This window comes from Macaca thibetana, chromosome 16 (assembly GCF_024542745.1).
Source record: "Macaca thibetana thibetana isolate TM-01 chromosome 16, ASM2454274v1, whole genome shotgun sequence".
NCBI classification, from domain to species: Eukaryota; Metazoa; Chordata; class Mammalia; order Primates; family Cercopithecidae; genus Macaca; species Macaca thibetana.
In genome coordinates, this window is record NC_065593.1 from 13953587 (window position 1) to 13976314 (window position 22728).

The 22728-nt window shown below is 57.9% G+C and overlaps 3 protein-coding genes across 4 annotated transcripts; 1 reads left to right on the forward strand and 2 right to left on the reverse strand.

Annotated features, from left to right (window-relative positions):
• Positions 1-1758: 1758 nt before the first annotated feature.
• Positions 1759-3082, reverse strand: SPEM1 (spermatid maturation 1). The gene is made up of 3 exons (XM_050765405.1): positions 2867-3082; positions 2709-2769; positions 1759-2515 (listed from the first exon to the last, which is right to left on the reverse strand). Exons 1-3 carry the CDS (start codon positions 3008-3010, stop codon positions 1791-1793), a joined length of 930 nt encoding a protein of 309 aa, XP_050621362.1. The 5' UTR covers positions 3011-3082; the 3' UTR covers positions 1759-1790.
• A 465-nt stretch (positions 3083-3547) lies between these two features.
• NLGN2 (neuroligin 2) lies at positions 3548-17045 on the reverse strand. Of its 2 annotated transcripts, XM_050765287.1 has the most exons (7): positions 14695-17045; positions 11194-11244; positions 8906-9055; positions 8550-8735; positions 8250-8442; positions 7282-7878; positions 3548-6449 (listed from the first exon to the last, which is right to left on the reverse strand). In XM_050765287.1, the coding sequence occupies exons 1-7, from the start codon at positions 15152-15154 to the stop codon at positions 5576-5578; spliced, it is 2511 nt and encodes an 836-aa protein (XP_050621244.1). In that variant the 5' UTR covers positions 15155-17045; the 3' UTR covers positions 3548-5575. The 2 variants fall into 2 exon arrangements, with proteins under 2 accessions (XP_050621244.1, XP_050621245.1); XM_050765288.1 differs by lacking the exon at positions 11194-11244 and having other exon boundaries at positions 14695-15221.
• TMEM256 (transmembrane protein 256) lies at positions 12920-20444 on the forward strand. Its single transcript, XM_050765582.1, has 5 exons — positions 12920-12924; positions 19309-19427; positions 19734-19765; positions 20033-20113; positions 20213-20444. Exons 2-5 carry the CDS (start codon positions 19343-19345, stop codon positions 20354-20356), a joined length of 342 nt encoding a protein of 113 aa, XP_050621539.1. The 5' UTR covers positions 12920-12924; positions 19309-19342; the 3' UTR covers positions 20357-20444.
• The last annotated feature ends 2284 nt before the right edge of the window (positions 20445-22728 follow it).

Consider the following 22728-nt stretch of genomic DNA (forward strand, 5'->3'; position numbering starts at 1 on the left):
TGAGCTTGATCCTCAGTGTCTGTGTAACCATGTGCAAGACGCTTACCTTCTTTGAACTTAGTCTCCTCACTGGTGACATAGTGAATTAATCAAAGGAGTGAGGTCACAGAGGGCTGTGATGTTACAGTGAGGTATCTCTTGAGGGAGTCCCCAATACTTCTTTTATTATTTTGAGATGGAGTCTTGCTCTGTCACTCAGGTTGGAGTGCAGTGGTGCCATCTCAGCTCACTGCAAGCTCCACCTCCCGGGTTCACGCCATTCTCTTGCCTCAGCCTCCCTAGTAGCTGGGACTACAGGCGCCTGCCACTGTGCCCGGCTAATTTTTTTTTTTTTTTTTTTTGTATTCTTTAGTAGAGACAGGGTTTCACCATGTTAGCCAGGATGGTCTTGATCTCCAGACCTCATGATCCACCTGCCTCGGCTTCCCAAAGTGCTGGGATTACAGGCGTTAGCCACCGCGCCCAGCCAAGGGTCCTCCCAATATTTCATCCTCTGCTCCAGTCCTTCTTGAGTATAGGATCTTCAGGGTAAACAGGGAACTGTGAGGGACTAGACGCCCTCTCAGCCATCCCTCCCTAAATAAATAGGGCTTACGTGGGAACCAGGCCTCACCTGTGGCTGCAGCCTAACCCTGGGCTCTGGCAGGCACCAGCCTTCTAAGGAGCTAGGGCCATGGAGATGGAGATCTCTCCTGTAGCACAGGACTGCACTACAGGCCCTGGAGTAGAATTTAGGGGCTTCTCCGTGCACTAAAGAAAACAAGGTATTAACGGGGCATGGTGGTGCCTGTTGTCCCAGCTACTCAGGAGGCTGAGGCAGGAAGATTGCTTGAACTCAGGAGGTTGAATCTCCAGTGAGCCATGATCGCACCACAGCCTGGGTGACAGAGCAAGACCCTGTCTCAGAAGAGGGGTAGGAAACAGGCCTGGCACAGTGGCTTATGCCTGTAATCCCAGCACTTTCAGAGGTTGAGGTAGGCGGATCGATTGAGCCCACGAGTTTGAGACCAGCCTAGGCAAAGCAGTGAAACCCAATCTCTACAAAAACTAGTGGCGCAGCCAGGGAGGGGTGGCCTACACCTATTATCCCAGCGCTTTGGGAGGCCGAGGAAGGCAGATCACCTGAGGTCAGGAGTTCAAGACCAGCCTGGCCAGCACATGACGAAACCCCATTTGCACTAAAAATACAAAAATTAACCGGGCGTGGTGGTTCACTCCTGTATTCCTAGCTACTTGGGAGGCTGAAGGCAGGAGAATTGGTTGAACCTGGGAGGCAGAGGTTGCAGTGAGCCAAGATTATGTCATTGCAGTCCAGCCTGGGTGACAAGAATAGGACTCTGTCTTAAAAACAAAAACAACCACACACACACAAAAAAACCAACCAAATAAAAAACAACAACAAAAACAAACAACTAGTGGCCCATGCCTGTAGTCCTAGCTACTCAGGAGGCTGAGGTGGGAGGCAGTTGGGACTGCAGTGAGCTGTGATTGCACCACTGCACTCCAGCCTGGGCAACAGAGCAAGACCCTGTCTCAAAAAAAAAAAAAAAAAGAAAAGGAAAGAAAACAAGGTAGAGGCAGGTGAGAGCCTTCGAACCCAGAGGGCCTGGGAAAGGCTGAGGACAGGGATAGGCCTTTGAGGCAAAAGGTTGATGAGGGTCCTCAGGGCTCAGGGCCCTGTGGCCAGGGACAGCATTCTCTTCACAGCCACAGCTTCTAGGTGTTGTGTGGGCCCTGGCACCCCAACACCACCACAGATCACCTCCTCTCTCCTTTTTATTTTTTTCCAGTCACCTCCCAGTCAGGGAACGGTACACCCAATTCTTGCTTGTCCCCTCGGCAGTGCTGGATCCGGAGGCCAGAGGGTAGCAGCGGGACAGGGCCTCCACCTCCCGGGTCAGCTCCCGTAGCCGCCGCCTCACGTCCCGGGCATCATACACTATTCGGCCTGAGGAGCGGCACCGGGAAAATTCAGGGACGACTGCTGGGCCCAGGATGGGAGCTGGGACAGGCTGGTACTGAGCCGCCTCTGCCTCTGGCACCGCCCCCTCCCCACTGTTCTTGTGGCTAGGAGCCTCAGGGCTGGGAGGTGGGGGGTTCACAGAATACACATAGGCCCTTAGGCCCAGCTGGGACCGCATGTCTGTTTTGAGGGGCCTTTCCTCTATGGTAGGCTGGAAGCGGATGGTCTGGGGAGGGGGCTCCTGGGGGTCCTGAGTCCAGGGAACCCAGGTCCCCTGAGTGCGTTGGAAGCCTTCCCAGTCCTCAGGGCCATCCCAGTGGTAGGAGCATATGGCTGGGTACTGATAGGGCTTCTCGTCATCAGTGTCAGGAGCCCAAGCTACTGGGCAGTGAGCACAGTGTGTGGGAGAGCCTCGACGGCGATGGCGGCGAGCTGGGGGCGGGGTCACAGTCATCTTCACGGGGTCCATGGTGCACCGAAGATGGACTGCAGGGGAACTCTGCTTCTTAGAGGGCTGGGTCTGCTTTCCGAGTGAGGATGACTTAGGAGCTTCTGTGGATGGGGAGAGGTGAGACTAGTGGGGAGGCCAGCTCCTACAGGCATGGAGAGGCAGGGCCCAGGGAGGGCAGCCGCACAGCTATGGTGTCTGAGAGGGGCGAGCAAGAAGGGAAGGGGCTAATTTAGGGCTGAGGCTAGAGCGCCTGATTTCTGCCCCTCCTGTGCCCCAGTCCCCACACCTGCTTACCTTTCTCACAAATGGTATCATGGAACACTTGGTATAAGACGCCACGGAATCGGCTCCAGAGCTAGGTGGGGGAAGACACAGTGATCCCAGGCAGGCCCTGGCCGGCAGGCCTGCCCCCACCATCCCACCAGCTCCCTCCCACCCGGCCCCACCCTGACCAGGGTCACTATATTGATGCTAATGTTAATGCAGATGATGAGGCCCAGCAGCAACAGGACAGAGTTGCCCAGGTCCTGGCAGCTGTTGGTGTTGCAGTTGTGATACGAGGCCCAATCGGGCCTCGGCCGCTCAGCCATGGCCATGGGGTCCCTAGGACCACCAGGGCCCTTACGCCCCCAGCCCACTGTGCCCACAGTGTCCACTGACTGCCTGCCTGTCCCTGAGGGTCTTGGGAGTGAACGGGTCACAATGGTGCCAGGCCACTCCCCTACAGTGTGCCAAGGGACTACCCTGAGTCCTGGACCTGTGGCTGACCCTCTTGCCTGAGCCCAGGCCTTGGCAGAGAACATACCTCTCACCTCACATGCCTCTGCTGAGTTAGCTGCCTACACCGGCCCGCTGGGCCTCCGGCCTGTTTGACATCTGCCCCCATCAGCCCTTGTCCTTCCACTACAGAACCACACCAGGCTCCAGTCTCGGCATAGACACGGGTCCTGACGTTCATTTGCCAGACATATTACCGTGGCAACCAGACCCCAGCACCCACTCCCCCTTCCTCTCAGACCTCAGAGCTGGTCACTGAAAAGAAGGGCTGGGGGTCAGGACCCCTCCTCCCTCGTCATTTCCCCAGGGCTTGTTTCTTCAGAGACTGCCCTCCCCACAACAGAGCAGGCACAACCAACAGTTAAACTTTTATATTTACAATATTCTCTTCATCTTTTGCCAGGTTTAAAAATGTGTACAGAGCCGCAAAGGGTTGGGGTAGGGATAAGGGATTGTCGGGATTGTTTTGGGGAGAGGAGCTGGGCATTGGAGTCCGTGGCTGAATCATGGGGTCCCCCAGCCCCCCTCCCATGCCCCAATTCGGGGGGCATCTGTCTACAGGGTTCAGGGCCCAGGTCTCTAGCATTTGGAGGGCATGGCTGTTTGGAGAGGAGCTAGACCAGGCAGGGGAAAGGATCAGAAAAGAACTAATTTTCCATGGATGGAGGTAGGAGGAGAAGGGATAGTCAGGAGGCAAAGTTCTGGGGACTCAAGACCAGGGATTCTGGATTTGGGTGTCAGTGGAAGACAGCACCCCAGCCCCTATTCAAGTTTGGCACTAACACCCCACAAAATGCCAGCAGATGAGGACTCTTCCCTCATCCACTGTGTCCCTTAAGCCCTTCCAGACATCATTCTTTTCCCAGAGGCCCTCTGGGGAGTCACCTCACACATTTCAAATTCTTCCTGCTGGTGTCTGCCCAAGCCCCATCCCCACTGCCCCCTCCATCTGTTCCTCAGCACCGCTGACCTCATTCTCCCCAACCTGTCCGGTGAGACCTTCCTCCCCGCTGCCTCCCCTCCACCCTTCAAGACTCCTTTCTTTCAGCCAAGGAGGGGGCACGGGTCAGAGAAGGGTGGAGAGCTGAGGAGAGGGCTGGTCTGACACTGAGGTGGGGACAGCTTCAAAGAGAGTGACGGAGGTGAAGGGGAACGGGGAACTGAGGCAGGGCAGGGGAGACATGGTGAGGAGAAGGGGCACAGGCGGGAGCCCCCTCACGTGCCACATTCCTCACCCTGTATCCTGCTTGCCCTTAGTTTCCCCTGCCCTGCCTGGGACTGGGAAATTCTTGGCACATTTTGGGGGTCTTTCCGCTCAAATCCACGTACACAGTTTGGCACGGATGAGCAACGCTCTGAGGCCTGAGGAAAAGGCTGTCCTCGGACCCCAGTGAGGGCTTTGGTCAAACATGCATGGCCTCTGCGGTCGGTACGTTGCCACGCCCCCTACCCCCAGCTCGGGAGCAAGGGCTGGGCCTCCTCCAGGTTTGTTCACCCTCCTCAGCTCCTGCCAACTAGAAGTCTGTGCTCACCTGCCATGTGAGGAGAAACTGAGTGCTGGGCCTGAGGCCTGGGGGAGGCAGGGAAGTGCTGGGAAGAGAGGGGCCGGCTGCCACATGCAAGAACATGTTTCCACTCAGAGAAATGCGTCCTGGACCACGGGAAAAGAAGATTCCAGGCAACACCGGGATGCGTGGACTCCTCCCTCCCCCGGCAGGAAATCTGTCTGTCCTCTCTGGAAGGTGAGGGCCTCCCTGGCAGAACGTGCTTCATCTGACTTGTGCCAAGGCGGGTGCGGGGGGAACATGCTTCGCCGGGGTGGGGGCAGGGGAGGCAGGGGCGAGGGGACTGTGATTTCCTCGCTGCTTCCCAGGCTCCATCCTCTGTGGTCTGGTGGCCAAGGGTCACTGTTTGTGAACACACCACTTCCAGGGTCTCCAGGGGGAGGGAGAGGGGAGGAGGTGGGAGAAGGGATGAGGGAACAGGATTCTGGGGTACAAATCCCCACAGAAATTCTTTGAGGGGGCCAACATGTGTCCAGGGCGGCAAAAAAAACCTCACCCTGCACATGGGAAAACACACCCCGTTGTGAGAAAGCACACCTCCACGCGGGAAAATACCACATTCCACACCCCGAAGACGGGTGTCCCAATGGAGGGGAGAAAACGCCCCCCAGTTGTTCAAAGGCCCAGGTCCAGAGAAGAGACGGGGCTTCTCTGCGTGGGAGAGACACGCACCCCAGGGAGGAATCCCATGTCCACCTCAGTGCTGCTGGATGGCGTGACGACTCCACAGGAGAAAAGCCAGTTGCCAAGTTCTCCTCCCTGCCTTCGGAGTGGCCGGGCCAGGGAGGGCCGGGGAGGAGGGCCTCCCCACGCCGCCCCCTATACCCGAGTGGTGGAGTGGGGGTGGGGTAGCGTGTTGTTGTGGCTGGTAGCAGTGGGAGGGGGCGGGGGGAAGGGCCCGAAGGGATGAAGGGAGGGGGGCGGTGGGGGTGGCGGTGGCCCCAGGCCACTGGGCAGCAGGGTCAGGGCCCCGGGGGCCAATAGAGGCACATCGTCCGGTGCCCGGCGCAGGGCCAGGGTGTAGTCGGGCGGGCAGGCAGGGCGCAGAGCCTCTGCAGGGTCCGCCCCGACGCCACCACCCCGCTTCAGCTGCAGTGACACCAGCTCCTCCTCTGGTGGCAGCTCACGGCCCGCAGCGGGGAGCAAGGGGCCCCCACCGGGCACGCCAGAGCCTGAGCCGCCAGGTGGGCTAAGCCGCCTGCACCGCAGCTCCTGCCGCCGGTCCCGCTTGTAGTAGAGGGCAGCAAAGGCCAGGATGTTGAGGAAGAGGAGGGAGGCACCCACGGCCACGGTGACGCTCAACTCCGTGGAGTAGTCCCGCGAGTCCCCGGGGAAGCGGTCGTAGGCCCTCGGGCCGGGCTCGGGCTCAGGCTCGGGAGGCAGGGTGGCGGGCGGCGGGGGCCGACGTGTGCCCGGGGCGCCAGCAGGGGGACGAGGCGGCCAGCGTGTGGCGTAGGGAGGCAGGCGCGTGGTGGTGGTGAAGAGCTCCGTGTGCAGGTTGTGCAGGTGGGGCACGAGCTCCAGCCAGAAGGCCACCTTGTTGGCGCGGTAGTTGTCACGTACACGTGGCTTCAGGCCTATGTGCAGATACTGCTTCTCCTTGCTGTTGAATTTGCTCCATACCACCTCCTCGAAGCGATTGGGCTTAGTGTGAATGAACTTGGTATCCTGCGGCACTGGCTGGTTGGGGTCCCTGTGGGCACAGGAGGGCAGGGAAAGGAGGAGTGAGGGCAAGGCTCTGAAGGAGGGTGGGTGGCAGTGGGAAGGGAGCCAGACAGAGATGCAGAGAGACAGGGGGACGGCAAGAAAGCCAGAGAGAAAGTCACAGAGGCAGAGAGACGTAGATGGAGATGAAGAGACAGAGAAACTGCAGGAGACAACGCCAGAGAGACAAATAGGGATGGAGACAGCCAGCCAGAGACAGCCAGCAATGCGGGCAGAGGGGCAGGGACGGACACAGAGATAGTCCCGGAGAAGCAGAAGCTGAGCCTGAATGAAACAGAGACAGGGTCAAAGACGTGGGAGGGACAGCCAGAGACAGAGACACAGCGAGGCCGAAATCAGCCGGCAGCCGGAGACAGCGAAAAGTAAACAGATGTAAGAGAGCAGCAGACGGAAGGGGAGAAGAGCTGTCAGTGGATTTCCAGAGAGAGACAGAGACAGAAGTGAAGAGACAGACACAAACTCTTGCACACACGCAGACACACACACCTGAGCAGTCAGCCAGAGGTGCAGAGCTCTAGGGAGGTTGGGCAGGGGGGATCAGGCAAGGAGGGAGAGATGGACGCCAAGCCAAAACCACCGAATGGGCCCCCTACTCCCCAGAAAGAACAGGGGCCTCTCTGTCTGATACTGCTGAGTCTCCAACACTCAACTCAGTGCCTAGCACAGAGGTGTCTGGGTTGCTTTCACTCGATCAAGAGAGCGGGCCAGAGTGAGTGCCTTAACAGAGGAATGGTGGCCACGTGAAGGAAGGAGGGCCCGCCAAGCCCCACCCAGCCCCACCCAGCCCCTCTGGCCCTCACCCAGTCTTGGCAAAGTTGGTCCAGTAGGTCATGACCACGGCACTGAGCATGACGTCATTCTTGGAGAAGTTGCAGGGGAAGAGGTCGGTGGCACCCACCATGGGCACGCCAAAGACATAGGGCAGTTCATCCCCGTGAGCCGCATCTGCCCACTCAGGCCGGCCCTCCGCCTGGCAGTGGTGGTAGAAGGTGTAAAAGTAGACGGGAGACTGGTAGTCGGCGTGCAGCTTGGCGGTGGCCACAGCTGGTGCCACCCATTGGTGGTCAGTAAAGAGCGCCAGCAGGGTTTTGCGGCGCATTTCGCCATTGTCCCGGTCGGCCCAGTCTGTGTACATAAACTTGATGGTCTCCCGAAGCACATCCTTGCCTTCCGGGTAGCCATACAGGTTGTCCACAAAGTTGGAGACAGTGAAGTCGAAGGCGCTGGCAGACACCCCGTCCTCGCTCTCTGCAGAGTCCTCCACGAACTTGAGGCCCTCTCCCTGGTTGACGCCGATGAGCATGTCATAGTTGAGGAATTCTCCCTGCTGCATGAGGATCTCAGGGTCATCAGGGACCACGTCGCCATCCACCACGGGCCCAAAAGCGATGTGGTAGCTGGGGAGAAGCGGTCAGGGTCTCACCACCTGCTCACTGGCCTCCTCTTGGCCCGTGGCCTGCTAAGCCCACATACAGATGCTTCCCTCTACTTGCAAGACCCTTCTTCCCTACTTGAAATCCTCCAATGGGTCCTTTGGGGGATCTGGCCTCTCCGAAGTCTTCCCAAAGCACTTCACGGCACCCTGTGCTCACCTGCTCTGTCTGAGCACCTCCACTGAAGGAAGGCTTGAGAGAGGAGGCTGCCTACTGGGCGCCTGAAGCCCATTTCTCCTTGCCAAAGGGGATGCCCACAGGCACTTCTCACCTCAGCCTCCTTGGAACCCGCAAGGAGAGTGAAGGCCTGGACCCAGCCCTCTCCCATCCCATACCGGGCAGGCTGCACGTCCTGGTCCACCAGCTCCCGGGAGGGCTTCCGGCGTAGACACTCCACAGCTTCAGCGCTGTCCTCTCGGTCACAGCCCACCTTGGCCGCCAGCAGCCGCGTGTACTTGAGCGGCTGGTAGTTGACAGACCAGCTGGAAATGGCGGTGCCACTCTGGGCGATGGCCTTCTGGAACAGCCCTGGTGGGACAGGCAGACCTCAGGCCAGGTTGTGAGGACTAGCCTGAAGGAGAAGGGGGAGCTGGCAGGGTCGGGAAGGGTGGGACAGGCTGGGACACTGCTGGTACCTTCTGAATGGTGGGAGAGGATCAGAAGGTTGACGCAGGAGGCCCCTGCCCCAGACCCAAAGATGGTGATACGCTCGGGGTCGCCCCCAAAGTGGGCAATGTTTTCACTGAGCCAGCGCAGGGCCTGGATCTGGTCCAGAAGCCCATAGTTGCCTTTTGCAGCCTGGTCCCCGGTGCTGAGAAAACCTGAGAGTAGAGAAGAAGAGGGGCTCCCTGGAGGTGCCACAGCGCCCCTGCCCTCTTTCTGGGCAGCTCAGTCCAGCCCAGAAGCCATTCTACTGGATGTGGACGAACCCTGCCCACCAGGCACACCTCCCAGACTCCCCCGATCCCCGGAGTTGGCTGCCCACCCTCACCGAGCACCCCAAGACGGTAGTTGAGCGTGGCTACAATGACGTTGCCGTAGGCGGCCAGGACTGAGCCATCGAACATGTTTCCGGTCCCCTCCATGTAGGAGCCGCCGTGGAGAAACAGCATCACAGGCTTCTTCCCAGGGTCACGGATATCTGCGTGGGGAGGGGGTGGGCAGGCGGGCCAGGGGGTCAGGGACAAGGACACAGTCAGACCGGAAGCAGCACCGCCCGGCTCCCAGGCCTGCTGAGGACTGGCCTAGAGCTCAGGGGACATGTCACTCCCATCCCTGGGGGGCAAGACCGGATTCCCCTCCTCCCTCCCCAGCTAGCCCTGGCAGACGGTCCCTCCCCACCCTCTGCCAGCCTTCCCCGAGGCACTTCTCCAATGCAGACCTTCCAAGAAACCCCATAGAGGCTGGGGGTGGGCAGTGGCCCTCCTTAGGGCATCTGCTGGATCCAGGGAACCCCCAACGCCCCCCCACATAGGACATCTCCTTCCTGTCCCTGGGACGAGCAAGCTCCCGAGGCTAGAACTGGAGCTGGAGCTGCTGGGAGGGTCCTGGCATCTCCTCTGACTCAGGCCTTGGGCCTCCACTCCACATGGTACCCTGGTCGGTGGGTGAGGGGTGTCAGGCCTAGGGTCCCTAGTCTGTGGGTGAGGGGTGCTGGGCCCAGGGTCCCTGGGGCTTGGTCTCCTCCCCGCCCTAATTCCTTTCTAGGTCACCTCCCCAGTCACCATGGCAACCCCCAGCCTAATTACTGTGGCAGGAGGAGGAAGAGCCTGCTTAATGAAGCCAGGGTGCAGCTGAGTCTTGGATACCCCCAAACTGGCCTGAGCCCTGGGTTCTGCACTGGACTCCTTCCCGCCATACCCCTAGAGGATCCCCTGATCACTGCCACATGTGATCAGGTCCTTGGGTCGCTCCAGATTGGACTGAAGGGTGACTAATTCCAGAGGAGGTGGGAGTCTGAGAGTGCTTGCCAGGGTCCCCGAGGCTACAGTACCCTCCTCTGCCCCTGAGGCTCCCCATGATTCAGCCATAGTGCTAGGGCTGGGGTCACCCCGGCCCACAGGTCCTCCTCATTCTTGACACCAGCCCTCCCTGCTAGCCTGGACACTTAGCAAACCAAAGCCAGGCCTGGGCCTCCACAGCTGGTCCCAGTGCCTCTGCCCACTTCCCTCATCCTGCTAGAAACATCCCTCCTGCCAGAAGGTCAACCTGCAGGTCACTAAGACATTCTCCTTGACCTCACAGACAGCTTCCTGCCTCCCATCCCTAAGACCCCCTCTGCAGCCCCCATGCTCCTGACTGCTTCCACCAGAGCTCCCAGGTGGGCAGCACCCTCGCTGTGTTCTCCCCAAATCCTGTCCTCGCCTTTGCTCCTGAACCACAAGTGACCTCCCAGCAGTTTCAGGCTGGAATCTCCTTCCTTCCAAGGTCCTGTCCTAATTGTCCTCAGTTCTCCCATCCTCACCCCACCCCTCTCCCAGTGTGGGGGGAGGAGGGGTCAGAAAGGGAAGGAGCAGGAAGAGGGGCTGGGGCAACAAGAATTCAAAACCAACAACAAAAACAGGATCAAGAAAGAAGAAAGAAAGAAAGAAAAAAAAAAAACAACCAAAAAGCAAGAAGCTCTCGGGGCAGATTCAACAAGAAAAGAAAAAACAAAAAGATCCATTTTGGAAAAAAAGAAAAAAAGAAAAAAATTCTTTGCATTTTTTTTTTTCAAAATTTTGTGGTGAAACTTCAAGATATTGGGCCCTGCTTTCAAAAATTGTCAAATTCTTTCATTCACTTCAAATGTTTGCGTTTTCTGTGTCTGACAGGCTTTTGGAAATTGCAACAGGCTTCTGATGTTTCAATGGTGTCATCAATTTGCCAACTTTTAAATTTTTTTTGAACTGTTGTTTTGCTCCAATTTCAAATTGTTTTTTTCAAATGTTACGTTTCACAAGTTTCAAAACCGTCCAGATTTCTTTCAAATTCTAAACATTTTATCCAAATCTTTTGAATTTTTTTTTCTGACATTCCAATTTCTTTTTGTTTTTCAGCTTATTTTCACCATGTTTAGCTTTTCTGGCAGGTTTTCTAGTGGGTCCAACATTGTTCAAATTTCGTTTGAAGTTTTCGTAATTCTTTTTTCCAATTATTAAAAATTTTTCTTTTCTTTTTCATTTTAGTTGGGAGAACGACTGAGGGGCCTTGAGGGCTGTGGGGACATTTAGTGAGGGGCAGGGCCATGAACTTCCTCTTATAAGCAACCACATGCAGCAGCGGGATTTTTAAATCTACCTGTGTCTGGCGGATTGAGCGTCGCCTCGTCACGTTTTTTTGTGAGCGGACCTAAGACCGGGAACACAAAACAGAGAAAAAAGGACAATTTTGTGGGGAAAGATGGGGGTCGGGGGGAGGTGGTGGATGGGGAGGGGAGGAGAGAAAGCAGAAAAGGGGAGGGTGGGGGAGGCAGAAAAAATAAGCCAAAAAAAGCAAAATTTGTTTGCAAGAAAAAGAAACCAAGAAAAGAGAAAAACGTTTCTACAACCCAATTTTGTTCCCCTCCCCGGAAAAAGTCATGCCCCAAAGAAAAGGCTGGTTTTGGGGGGGTGGGGTGCCTGAGTGGGCTGAGGCCTGTCTTAAGACATATCCACTTGGCTGGAAAGGTTTTGGCTTGTCGATGTGTTTGCTAATGGCTGGAAACGAAACAGTGTTAGAGGTGGGGTGGGAGGGGAGAGGAAGCCCACCCAGAGCCGCTGGGAGACCAAGGCCAGCTTGCCACCCAGGCCACCTCTCAGAAGGCCCCCTTCAGGGCCAGCGAAGCACCTGCCTGCCCCCACAAGGCTGTAGGGAGGAGAGACTGCAGCAGAAAAGGCTCTGCTTCCCTCTGGACCACTCTGCAGGGCAGCGGGCAGGACAGGGTTGGGGGGCAGCCTGCCCCACAGCTCAGCCCCAGAAGCCTTCCGCTCCCCACTGTGGGGCTATGGGAAGGTCAGCTGGGGCTGCCTGCCCGCTACCCAGCCTCACCGCCAGTACTTCTCATCTATCCGTACTCACAGGCCTGGCTTCTCACCCCAGTCCCCAGTATGGGCAAAGCAGGGAAGGGGGTCATCAGGTCTTGCCCTCCGCTCCAGCTCAACCCTCCGCACTCCCCACAACCTCGTCCCTCACCCAGGCTTCCTCTCCTCCCCGCAAAATGGTGAGTTTCCCACCAGGGCCACCAGCCACCGCCTCCCCTGCCCCTGCTCCACTGCCAAAAAGCACCCCCTTCCCCAACGGCCGAGTGGGTGGTTCAGTCCACAAACAGGGAACTAGAAACACAGTGCCCTGAGCCAGCCTGGCACACAGGTGCCAGCAGGTACTGGGAGCACCAGGTTCACCCAGTGTCAGGGCTTCCTCCAGATTACGGGATTGGTCAGGGGCGAGCTGGAGCCCAGAGGCCTGGGGGTTCCCCAAGGCTGATTGGTTTTTCCTCTGTGACACAGGGACTGGTACATGGGTCAAAGCCGAGGATGGGTCAAGGCCAAGGCAAGCTCTGGAAGGCGTCTCCTAAGTGGCAGTCATCGCCCCATGGGGACCCGCTGGGAACAGGACCTCTTCTTTGTGAGAGGATGGGGTGGGGACCAAGTCAGCAGGGCATGTGTGCACATGAGTCTATGAAGCGCGTGTGTGAGCGCGCCTGAGTCAACCTCTTCCTCCCAGAGCTGGTGTGAAGATTCAGTGTGATCACCTGAATGTGTCAGGCCCCAAGCAGGTCTGCAATAAGCAGTGGCTAAAAATACAGAAGGTGTGGGCAAGGGTGGTGTGGAGGCAGGGGCGGACAACTGTGTAGAGGTGTTGGGGTGGACAGTCCATTGGTGGCAAGTTCAGGGTGGATGTTTCACATGGGGGGTGACGAGACAGCACCCATGAGGGGGCTCTGGGATGTGCAGAGCCTGTGTGAGAGTGGGGAGTGCTGGGATGGGCAGCCCACGTGGAGGTGCTGAGGTGAAGGACTCACAATGGGGCAGGCGCTGGGATGGCAGGGGAGTGTGGCGTGCACGGCTCTCCTGTGGAGGGTGTTGTACTGGGGGGCAGGTGGGGCATGTACTGGGATAAATGGCTTATGGGGAACTAGGGTGCTTCAAATTCGAATAGGATTAGAGTAGATGACGCTCTGTGCATTGTGTGTATGGGTTGTTGGGAGCAGTGGTTTATACGGAGATGGGTATGGCTAGGATGGGGGATACAGGGTGAATGGTCCATTTGGGAGGTATTGGGACAGACATGGGTGGGTGGAGGTGCATGAGATGTTCCGTGCTTGGCAGGAGTGGATTGTGGGTGCAGGGGGCATGGTGTTGGAGTACTTGTTCAGTGAGTAGGATGCAGGGTTGCCGGATATGTTTTCACCACCTGAGGTCGGGTGCGGATGATCCCTAGGTAGGAGTGGGGTAAACAATGATTGAGGAGTGTTGGGGTTGTTGGGGACTATGGTGTGAGGGGCCTGCTGAATACACAGCCCAGGCGTGCAGGGTTACTGGGGTATAAGGTGTACATGTGGATGTTCTTAAGGCACATGATCTGTATCCAGGGATGCTGAGGAGCACGGGTGTGTGGGGGTGACACGGTATGCAGTTTCAGAGATGTGCTGGGGGTGTGTGTGATATGAAAGTATTGGGAATTGTGACTGTGGGGTGCTGGAGCACAAGGTCAGTGTATAAGTTGGTTGGGTGATGATTTAAGTGTGGAGTAGCTGGGATCTGCAGTCTGTTTCGGGACTTGAGCACGTGCCGTGGAGGTGCTGGGTGTGTACAGGGTACATTAGGGGCTCCTGGGTACCAGGCCTATGTGTAAGGTTGCTGGAAACATGGCCTGTGGGAAGCGTGGTGGCAGCGGATGGTCTCTATGCAGATGCTGCCATGTTTTGGAGCAGTGAGATGGGTGTCAGAAGAGCCATGGGGCAGGGGGGCGGGGCGGTGTTTGTGAAGCTGGTCTGCTGTGATGGCTGGAATCCGCCTATTGCACCCTGTTCAGACTGCGGAAGGTGTTCTGATTAGTCTTGGAGTGCTGAGCATGGAGGGTGGAGAGCTGCACAGAGGGAGTGTGCCAGGGGCTATGAGCAGTCCTGTAGTGAACAAGAGTTCATTAAGAACAGAAGTTTGAGAGCCCCAGGGAAGATGGGTGGGCTGTGCTGTGAGCGGAGGGGCCCTCGACAAGGAGCTTCCCTGATCCTTCAGGGGAGTACAGGGCTCAAGGGAGAAGAGAAGGACATCGGTACCACTGCCAAGGCGCTCAGCTCAGGCAAGGGGCTCTGGACATGATGTGATAGGTGGAAGGCAGCCCTCGCTGGCCAGGGGGAGAGGCAGAGCCTGCGTCGTCCTGAAGTGCAGATGTAGCTAACCTGGGTATTCTGCCAGGAACAAGCTCAGGTCTGGCAGCGGGAGGTAGGGCAAGGTTGGAGTGGGTGTCTGAGCAGAGGGTGGATCACCTGATTCCCCCTCCGTGTCCAGGTTGAGATTAGCTGGCAGACTGTGCCTCTTTGGGGAGAGAGTGGGTGAGCCTAGACCAGTGCCTGCTATCCCTACCATGACCCCCTGTGGGTCTTATGGGGCAGCTGTCTGCAGGGTGTGTGCCTGGGACTGCCTGGAGGCACCCTTACAATCCTCAGGGGGCACGTAGAGGCTGCAGGGACACTCCGTCCCTCACTGCCCCCACAAAGGCCCAGCTCTGAGCCCGAGAGCGGTGCCAGTGCCTGAGGGTCTGCATGTGCGTTTGTGGGCTGTGTCCACGGGGTGCCCGGCTTTGTGCCCGCGCCCTTACCGTCCTCGGTGGGCACGTAGAGGTTGAGGTACAGGCAGTCCTCGCTCTGGTTCTGCACGTAGGTGGCGGCCGCCTCCAAGTTGTCGGTGAACCACACAGGCAGCATGATGGCGGGCAGCGCCCCGTGCAGGTTCTGCGGGCAGGCGGGCGGCAGGGTGGTGGCGTTGCGCACGCCGGGCCACGAGGCGGGCGCCTCAGGCGGCTGGAAGCGGCGGGCGCCCAGGGGCGGTGTGGCGTAGGGCACGCCCAAGAACTGCACGACGGGGCCCAGGATCTCGTTGTTGAGCTCGCGCCGCACACCGCGCACTCGCCCGTAGGCCGTGTTCACCACCGGGAAGCGCTCCTCCCCGAGGCTGCCGAGGCCCAGGCCGGGGCCGCCCGGGGCGCCGCCGCCGCCGGGACCCCCTCCCCCCCGTTGAGCCCCCGCCAGCCCCACCAGACACAGCGCCAGGAGCCACATGCTGATCGGGGGACCCCCCCTCCCTCCCCGGGACCCCCCCCCTCGGAGAGAGAGAGAAGGGGGGGGAGAGGGAGGGAGGCCCCCCTCGCCCCAGGAGGGAGGAGGGGGTGGGGGAAAGGAGGGAGGAGGGGGGTGGGGAGGGACCTGGGTTAGACTGGACAGAGAAGGGGTCTGTTCCTCTCCATGGAGGGGGCACGGGGTGGGGAAGGGGAAGGAGGTGGGAGAAGGTGAAGGCAGGCCCGACCTGCGGGAGGTGGAGCGAGAAGGGCAGGGCGGCAGGAGACAGACAGACACAGACAGACAGACACAGACGGACAGACAGAAAAATACAGAGGTGGCCGAGGGGAAGGGAAATTGGATGGGGCAGACAGAAAGGAACGGGGAAACAGAAGAGAGAAGTGGTTAGTGACCTGGAATTCAGACCAAGTTGCCCCCTTCTCCCACCCACAGGCCCCCTGACACCTCCCCACTCCCACCCAGCAGCCCTTCTCCCCTCAGCAGGCGCCAAGGCTGGGGGTGGGGCCCAGATTGTGGTTCAAGTCCAGGGCCCAGCCAGAGGAGAGGCGGGTCAGCTCCCCAGACCCAGCATGCACCCTTCCAGCTGATGTATCCCTCCCAGGCAGGCTCTTCTCAGGGACTCAGGAGTCCCAGATCCCACCTCCCTGGGAGGGAATGAGGTAGACAAGGAAGAGAAAATAAAAATACCAAGTCATTAATTAGCAGGAAGTGGCAGGTTTGTTTATACGTGTTAATTACTCCTGAGCTGTAATTTCATGGTGCTGACCCCCCACCCCAGGCCAGACTCAGGCCTTTCTTGGGACTGCACAAACCCAGCACCTTATCCCCATTTCAACACACCATTCGTTAAGGATTTGTGCTGCCAGGATCCCTCTCTCCCCAGACTCTCTCCATTTCCTCCCTCAGAAGTTGGGGTACCTTGAGACTGGGGTTAGAGTAGGGAGGGGACGCTGGAGGGGCAAATCCAGGGACAGATGCGTGATCCTGCAGCCGGTTGCCGGGTGACGGGATGCTGCCCCGCAATGTTACCTCGGCAACGGGCTGCAGCTTTAACCCTGGAGGGGGGGTCTGGAGGAAGACTGGAAGGGGCTGGCTTGGTTTGGGGGTCCATTCAGGGCATGAAGGGGAGGGCAGAGGCATAAGTCAGAATTCAAGAGTTCCCCCCAACCTTAGCATAGAGGAAGAAGTACATATGTTGAGAGGAAGGGGAGATTGGGGGCACTAAGAACGCTAAAAGCCCTGCCTGTTGGCCAATCAGAGCCTAGCATTAGTGACCAGGCCTCTGGCTGGGGAGAGGCGGTGCTGAGGTGGGCTCCAGAAGACATCACAGGAGCCTACTGACTGCCCCCTCCAGCAATTTCAAGCAACCTTGGACCCCACCACCTCTTCATCTTTGCAAGCCATTGTGACCCATGTCCTGGGGGCAACCCTTAGCTTTCTTCTCTTCCCATCCCAACCCATTCATTCACTTACCCTTCCCCTTGCCCCCCCCCCCCCCCCCACAGTTGCTGCTCTGATGCCTGGGTGCTCAGGGCAGCAGGGGCCAGCCAAGGGAAAATATCAGACCGGAGGGGCAGACACCCAGGTCATTTCGGCAAGACCCCCCCTCCGTCCCGTCCCCCCACCGGCCGCCAGAGCTGTTTGCTGACGCGGGGTTTTCAGAGCCAGGCGCCAGCCCGCGGGTGGCTCTCTGCAGGTGTCAATTTATTCCAGAGATGAGGACACAGGAATCCTTACCACACACACCCAGTCATGCCCCCTGCCTTTCAGCTTCTCTAAGGCTCCTATTCCCCCATCACCTGGAGGTGGCTCAGGGCTGATTCCCCCAGGATCTCCTTTTCCTGTGTCAGACTGGGCCAGTTACCATGGCCTTGCTGCCCCCTCCCCCTCCCCACAACAAGATCTGCCTCAGTCACCCTCTCCTCCTGAAGGTACTCTGGGCCCCTGGCCTCCTCCCACCAGCCAGCTCCGCTCCCTCCTTCCCTCCCACTGGAGGCCCCCCCATCTCTCTCCTCTCCGTAGTGCTCCCTGGGAGCATCTTTCCTGGGCCTCTTCCAGCTTGCTCCAGCTCTTGCCTTCAGTCTCTCACCCTCGGTCGTTTTACATCTTTCTCTCTGTATCTCTCTCCTTGGTGTTTCTCATTTCTTTCTCTCTCCTCCAAATACCTTCCCCAAATTTCCCCCTCAAGCCTTCTGTCTCTCTCTCCTGTCTTTCCCCATCTCTGTCTCCCCCATTTTCTCTCCCCATCTCTGTCTGCCACATCTTGCTCCCTCCTCCTTCTCCCCATCCCTCTGCCTTCTCTCTCCATTCCTGCCCAGGCCTGACTCCCCCAGCCGGGGAGAGTTGAGGGACGGGGGCTCAGGCCGCAGGCCCCCCCTTCCTGCAGTGGTGAAAATGGCTTGGCCGGGAAGGGGAGAAGGAGGGGGAGGGGGAGATGGGAACACACGGGGTCTGTGGGCCCATTCAAAGGATCATTCATGGACTGGAGAGAGGCAGAGACAAAGAGACCAAGACGCAGAGACACGGCGAGAGCATCCCTAGGCGGAGACACGCAGACAGAGCAGGCTGAGGGAAACCAGGCGCAGGGAGGGAGATGGGGAGAGGGAGACCCCAGTGGACCGCCACGCAGCCCCCTCCACCGGCCCGGCTTAGGTCCTACCTGGCTCAGCCCTGGGGCCGTGGTGCCTCCATCCAGGGCTCCGAGTGGGGGGCGAACGGCCTTCGGGAGGGGGCGGCGGCCTCTGAGCCCCCGCGGCCCCGCAGGCCCAGCCCCCGCCCGCAGCGCCTCACCCGGCGGGGGAGGGGGATCGCCCCAGCCCCGGGGGGCGGGGCCGGGATCCAGTCGATCCCCGGGAAAAGGAGAGCTAGGGGATGGGATCAGGGGGAGCCCGAGAACAGGGAACCCCGCAGTAGGGACGACAGAGAAAGGAGGGGACAACGGGACAGGACTAGACTGAGGATCCACTGGTTCCGTGGGCCGGCTTCGAGGGACCAGAAGGCGGTCCAGGCGGAGGATCCTAAGGATCGGGTGCTGGAGGAGGAGTCCACGGCAATCCCCAGGGGCCCGGGGCCCGGGAGCGCAGGATCCTTGGTGCAGGGGCAGGGATCCAGCCGGAATCCTCGGGGAGGGGGAGGGATCTAGTCGATCCCGAGGGCGGGCGGGAGGGGGAGGTCCAGGGAGTCAGAGGAGGGCGGGAGCCGAGTCCAGAGCCCCGGGGTGGGGGGTCAGCGCGGCTCCTAGGAGGGAAAGCGGGGGTGAGGGGAGGCTTCGAGGGATGCTCAGCAGCCCGGAGGCCCGGACTCCTGGCTCCGCGCGCCAGGGCCCGCCCGCCCCGCGTCCATCCCAGCCCGAGAGTGATGATCCGCCGGCGGAGCAGCCGCAGCAGCCCCGCGCGTCACCGCGCGGCCGCCTCCCCCGCCCCCTGCCGAGAGAGCGGCGCACACCCCCCGCTCGCACCCGCCTGCCCGCCCGCCCTCCGGAGAGTGGGGGGATTGGAGATGGTGGGAGGGGGCGAGAGTGGACAGACGGACAGATGGACGTAGCGGGCCAAGGCAGGGTGGAGACATTCCCCAGGATCTTCCACCCTCGGGGCTCTCGCGGTCTCGGGGGGGTGGGGGGGAGAAAAATCTTAACTACAGGGGGCGGGGCATCATACAAAGAAGGCGGAGCCTTCAGGCATGGGGGAGGGGCCATCTGTGCAGTGGGCGTGGTTTACTGGCAATAGGCGGGGCTTTGCTATCTTTGGGGCCGCCTCTTTTTGGGAGTGGGTTTGATTTGAAGCTGAACAGGAGGAGCCTGTGGGAAAGGGGGCGGAACTTTGAGAGAAGACCGGGATCTTTGGAAATTGGCCGGAGCGGGGGGTTGGGGGGGTTCGAAGACGCGATCAACTTGGAAAGTGGGCCAATCCGTGACGCAAATCCCCTAGTCCCGCCCTCAACCCCGCCCCCCACTGCTTAGCTCCTCCGCTCCTAATTGGTGCTGGTTTCTCCGCCCGCCAGACGTCTTCGCCACTCTGCAGCGGTTTTACAAAGGCGGGTGAAGAGCTCAATGCTGAAATGAACTCGGCCCGGATTGGGCGCCTGTGAACCTTATTTGCATGGGCGGCCGGGATTGGCTGGCCTCTTGGGTGGCCTAGGCGGTGTTGGTGTGGTGCGTCCTGTTCTACAGCTATGGCCGGGCCAGCTGCAGCTTTCCGCCGCTTGGGCGCCTTGTCCGGAGCTGCGGCCTTAGGCTTGGCCTCCTACGGGGCGCACGGTCAGGGGGCTGGGGACGAAGCTGGGACTGTGCTTGGGGCGTCCTCCGGGGTCTGCTGCAAGGGCGGAACCTATAGGAAGTGCCCAGCCTCCCGGTTATCAGACTGCCCGCGGAGCCCTAAACCTTTTAAAGTCCCCCAGCTGGGTCCAATTGGTTCCCAGTACTGCCCGAGCGTGTTCCTACCAATCGGAAGCTTCCTGGGAGGGGGTGGTGCCGTTTCTCGCCAATGTCCACCTGGGTCCCCCCTGATTGGGGGCGGTCAGGGCTGGCACTAGGACTGGTAACCTTTGCTTCTTTTCTCCACAGGCGCCCAATTCCCAGATGCCTACGGGAAGGAGGTGAAGTAACTGCGCTGGGGCTCCCTGACTCGCGGGTCTACGAAGGCATAAAGTCTGGGGTCCCTGGGGGAAATGGGCGGGGAGGGCGGGGGCGAGCCGCGGATCTCTGGAGCAGCAAAGGCCAAAGGCTCTGTAAGCCAAAGGCCTGAAGTCAAGCTGGGACTTCAAGGGTGGGGCGGGGGAATGTACTTTGGTCCCTTGTATCATCAGGGGATTTCAGACACCCGTATTGCCTACGATGTCCCTTCGTTTCTCTTTTTCTTACAGCTGTTTGAAAAGGCCAACAAACACCACTTCTTACATAGCCTGGCCCTGTTAGGGGTGCCCCACTGCAGAAAGCCCCTCTGGGTAATCTTTCCCTGTGCCTAACCCTGACCAAGCCCCACACACTCCCTCTCAGCCTGCCCTGTTCTTACAATCCTGTTTTCTGTGCTGTGTCTCCTTCAGGCCGGGTTATTGCTAGCTTCCGGAACGACCTTATTCTGCACCAGCTTTTACTACCAGGCTCTGAGTGGAGACCCCAGCATCCAGACTTTGGCCCCTGCGGGAGGGACCCTGCTGCTCTTGGGCTGGCTTGCCTTGGCTCTTTGAGCTCCCTTTTGCTTAATTACTGGGTTTTCTGGGCAGTTTTTTAAAACAGCTGGAGTACGAAGAGGATTAAAAAGGAAAGGCAAATAAACTTTGGAGTCTTTGTTCATCTAACCTCTTGGAGGAGGAAGGGTAGGGATTTAACCTCTGAACTCCCTCCATTTCCTAAGATTTAATCAGTGAGGCTTAGGTCTGGGGATTCTGTTCACTTCAAGTTAACTGATAATGTTCTTACCCTGGTGGGCATCAAAGTCATAAAGAATGCTTGAAATAATGCAGATTCCTACTGAAGCACTCTTTTGGGCCTGAGAATCTGTATTTTAATAAGCTCATCTTGTGGTTCTGATACATACTAGGTTTTTAATTTTATTATTATTATTATTATTATTTTGAGATGGAGTCTTGCTCTGTCACCCAGGCTGGAGTGCAGTGGTGCAACCTCGGCTCACGGCAACCTCTGCCTCCTGGGTTAAAGCGATTCTCCTGCCTCAGCCTCCTGAATAGCTGGGATTACAGGTGCCCGTCACCATGCCCAACTAATTTTTTGTATTTTTAGTAGACATGGGGTTTTGCCATGTTGGCCAGGCTGGTTTCAAACTCCTGACCTCAGGTGATCCGCCTGCCTTGGCCTCCCAAAGTGCTGTGATTACAGGTATGAACCACCACGCCTGGCCTGTTTTTAGTTTTTAGTTTTTGTTTTTTTTTGAGACAGAGTTTCACTCTGTTGCCCAGGCTGGAGTGCAGTGGTGCAATTTTGGCTCACTGCAACCTCCACCTCCTGGGTTCAAGTGATTCTCCTGCCTCAACCTCCCAAGTAGCTGAGATTATAGGCACATGCCACCACGCCTTATTTTTGTATTTTTAGTAGAGATGGGGTTTCACCATATTGGCGAAGCTGGTCTTGAACTCCTGACCTCAAGCGATCCACCCGCCTCGGCTTCCCAAAGTACTGAGATTTTTAAAAAATTACTATAGGGTCGTGGTTTTCAGCCCTGTTGTTATCAGCACCCTCTTACTCTGGAAGTGAGGATTAAGGCAAGGCAGGATAGGAGTATCATTAGTTACAAAATACTTTGGGGTTCAAAGCAGGGACAGATCGTGTATTGGGGATCAGAAAATGTGTCACAATGCTTGAGATGATCCTTAAAGGAGCTCTATTGTGTGGAAGAAACAATGAACAAAGAACAAGATGGAGAGGGGAGGGGTTTGGAGAAGCAGGAGTCTTCAGTGTGGGCTGAGTTTAAGTTAGGCAGGAAAGGAATGAGAAAAGGTGGCAGGGCAGGCTGGAGTGGCAGTCACAGCATGTAGAGAACTGGAAGACATTGAGTGGGGACAGTGTGTATTTATTTATTGTGACGGAGTCTTGCTCTGTTACCCAGGCAGGAGTGCAGTGGCACCATCTCAGCTCACTGCAACTTCCGCCTCCTGGGCTCAAGTGATTCTCCTGTTTCAGCCTCCTGAGTAGCTGGGATTACAGGTGCCTGCCACCACACCCGGCTAATTTTTGTATTTTTAGTAGAGACGGGGTTTCGCCATGTTGGCCAGGCTGGTCTCAAACTCCTGACCTCAAGTGATCCACCTGCCTCAGCCTCCCAAAGAGCTGGGATTACAGGTGCGAGCCACTGCTCCTGGCAGGGACGGTATTTATTAAACCAGTGTTGATCGTGTGTCAGACACATTACAAGGAAGATCAACCATGAGTGAGACAGATACCATCCCGCCCTCATGGAGTTTCCCATCTAGTAGTGGAAATAGACCTGAAATAACTAAACATATATCATTGCAAGTTGTGCTGTATGCTTAAAGGAAACGAACAGAGAGGACCCTGTGCAATGGCTCAAGCCTGTGATCTGAACATTTTGGAAGGCGGAGGTGGGAACATTGTTTGAGCCCAGGAGTTTGAGACCAGCCTGGATAACATAGGGAGACCCCTGTCTTTACAAAAAAAAAAAAAAAAAAGCCATGGCCAGGCGCGGTGGCTCACACCTGTAATCCTAGGACTTTGGGAGGTGGAGGCGGGTGGATCATGAGGTCAGGAGATCAAGAACATCGTGGCTAACACAGTGAAACCCCGTCTCTACTAAAAATACCAAAAACTTAGCCGAGTGTGGTGGTGGGCACCTGTAGTCCCAGCTACTTGGCAGGCTGAGGCAGGAGAATGGCGTGAACCCTGGAGGCGGAGCTTGCAGCGAGCCAAGATAGCACCACTGCACTCCAGCCTGGGCGACAGAGCGAGACTCTGTCTCAAGAAAAAAAAAAAAAAGCCAAGTGTAGTGGCCTGTGCCTGTAGCCTGTAGTCCCAGCTACTTGGGAGGCTGAGTTGGGAGGAACACATGTCTGGTTCCTGACTCATCTTTTTTTTTTTTTTTGAGTCG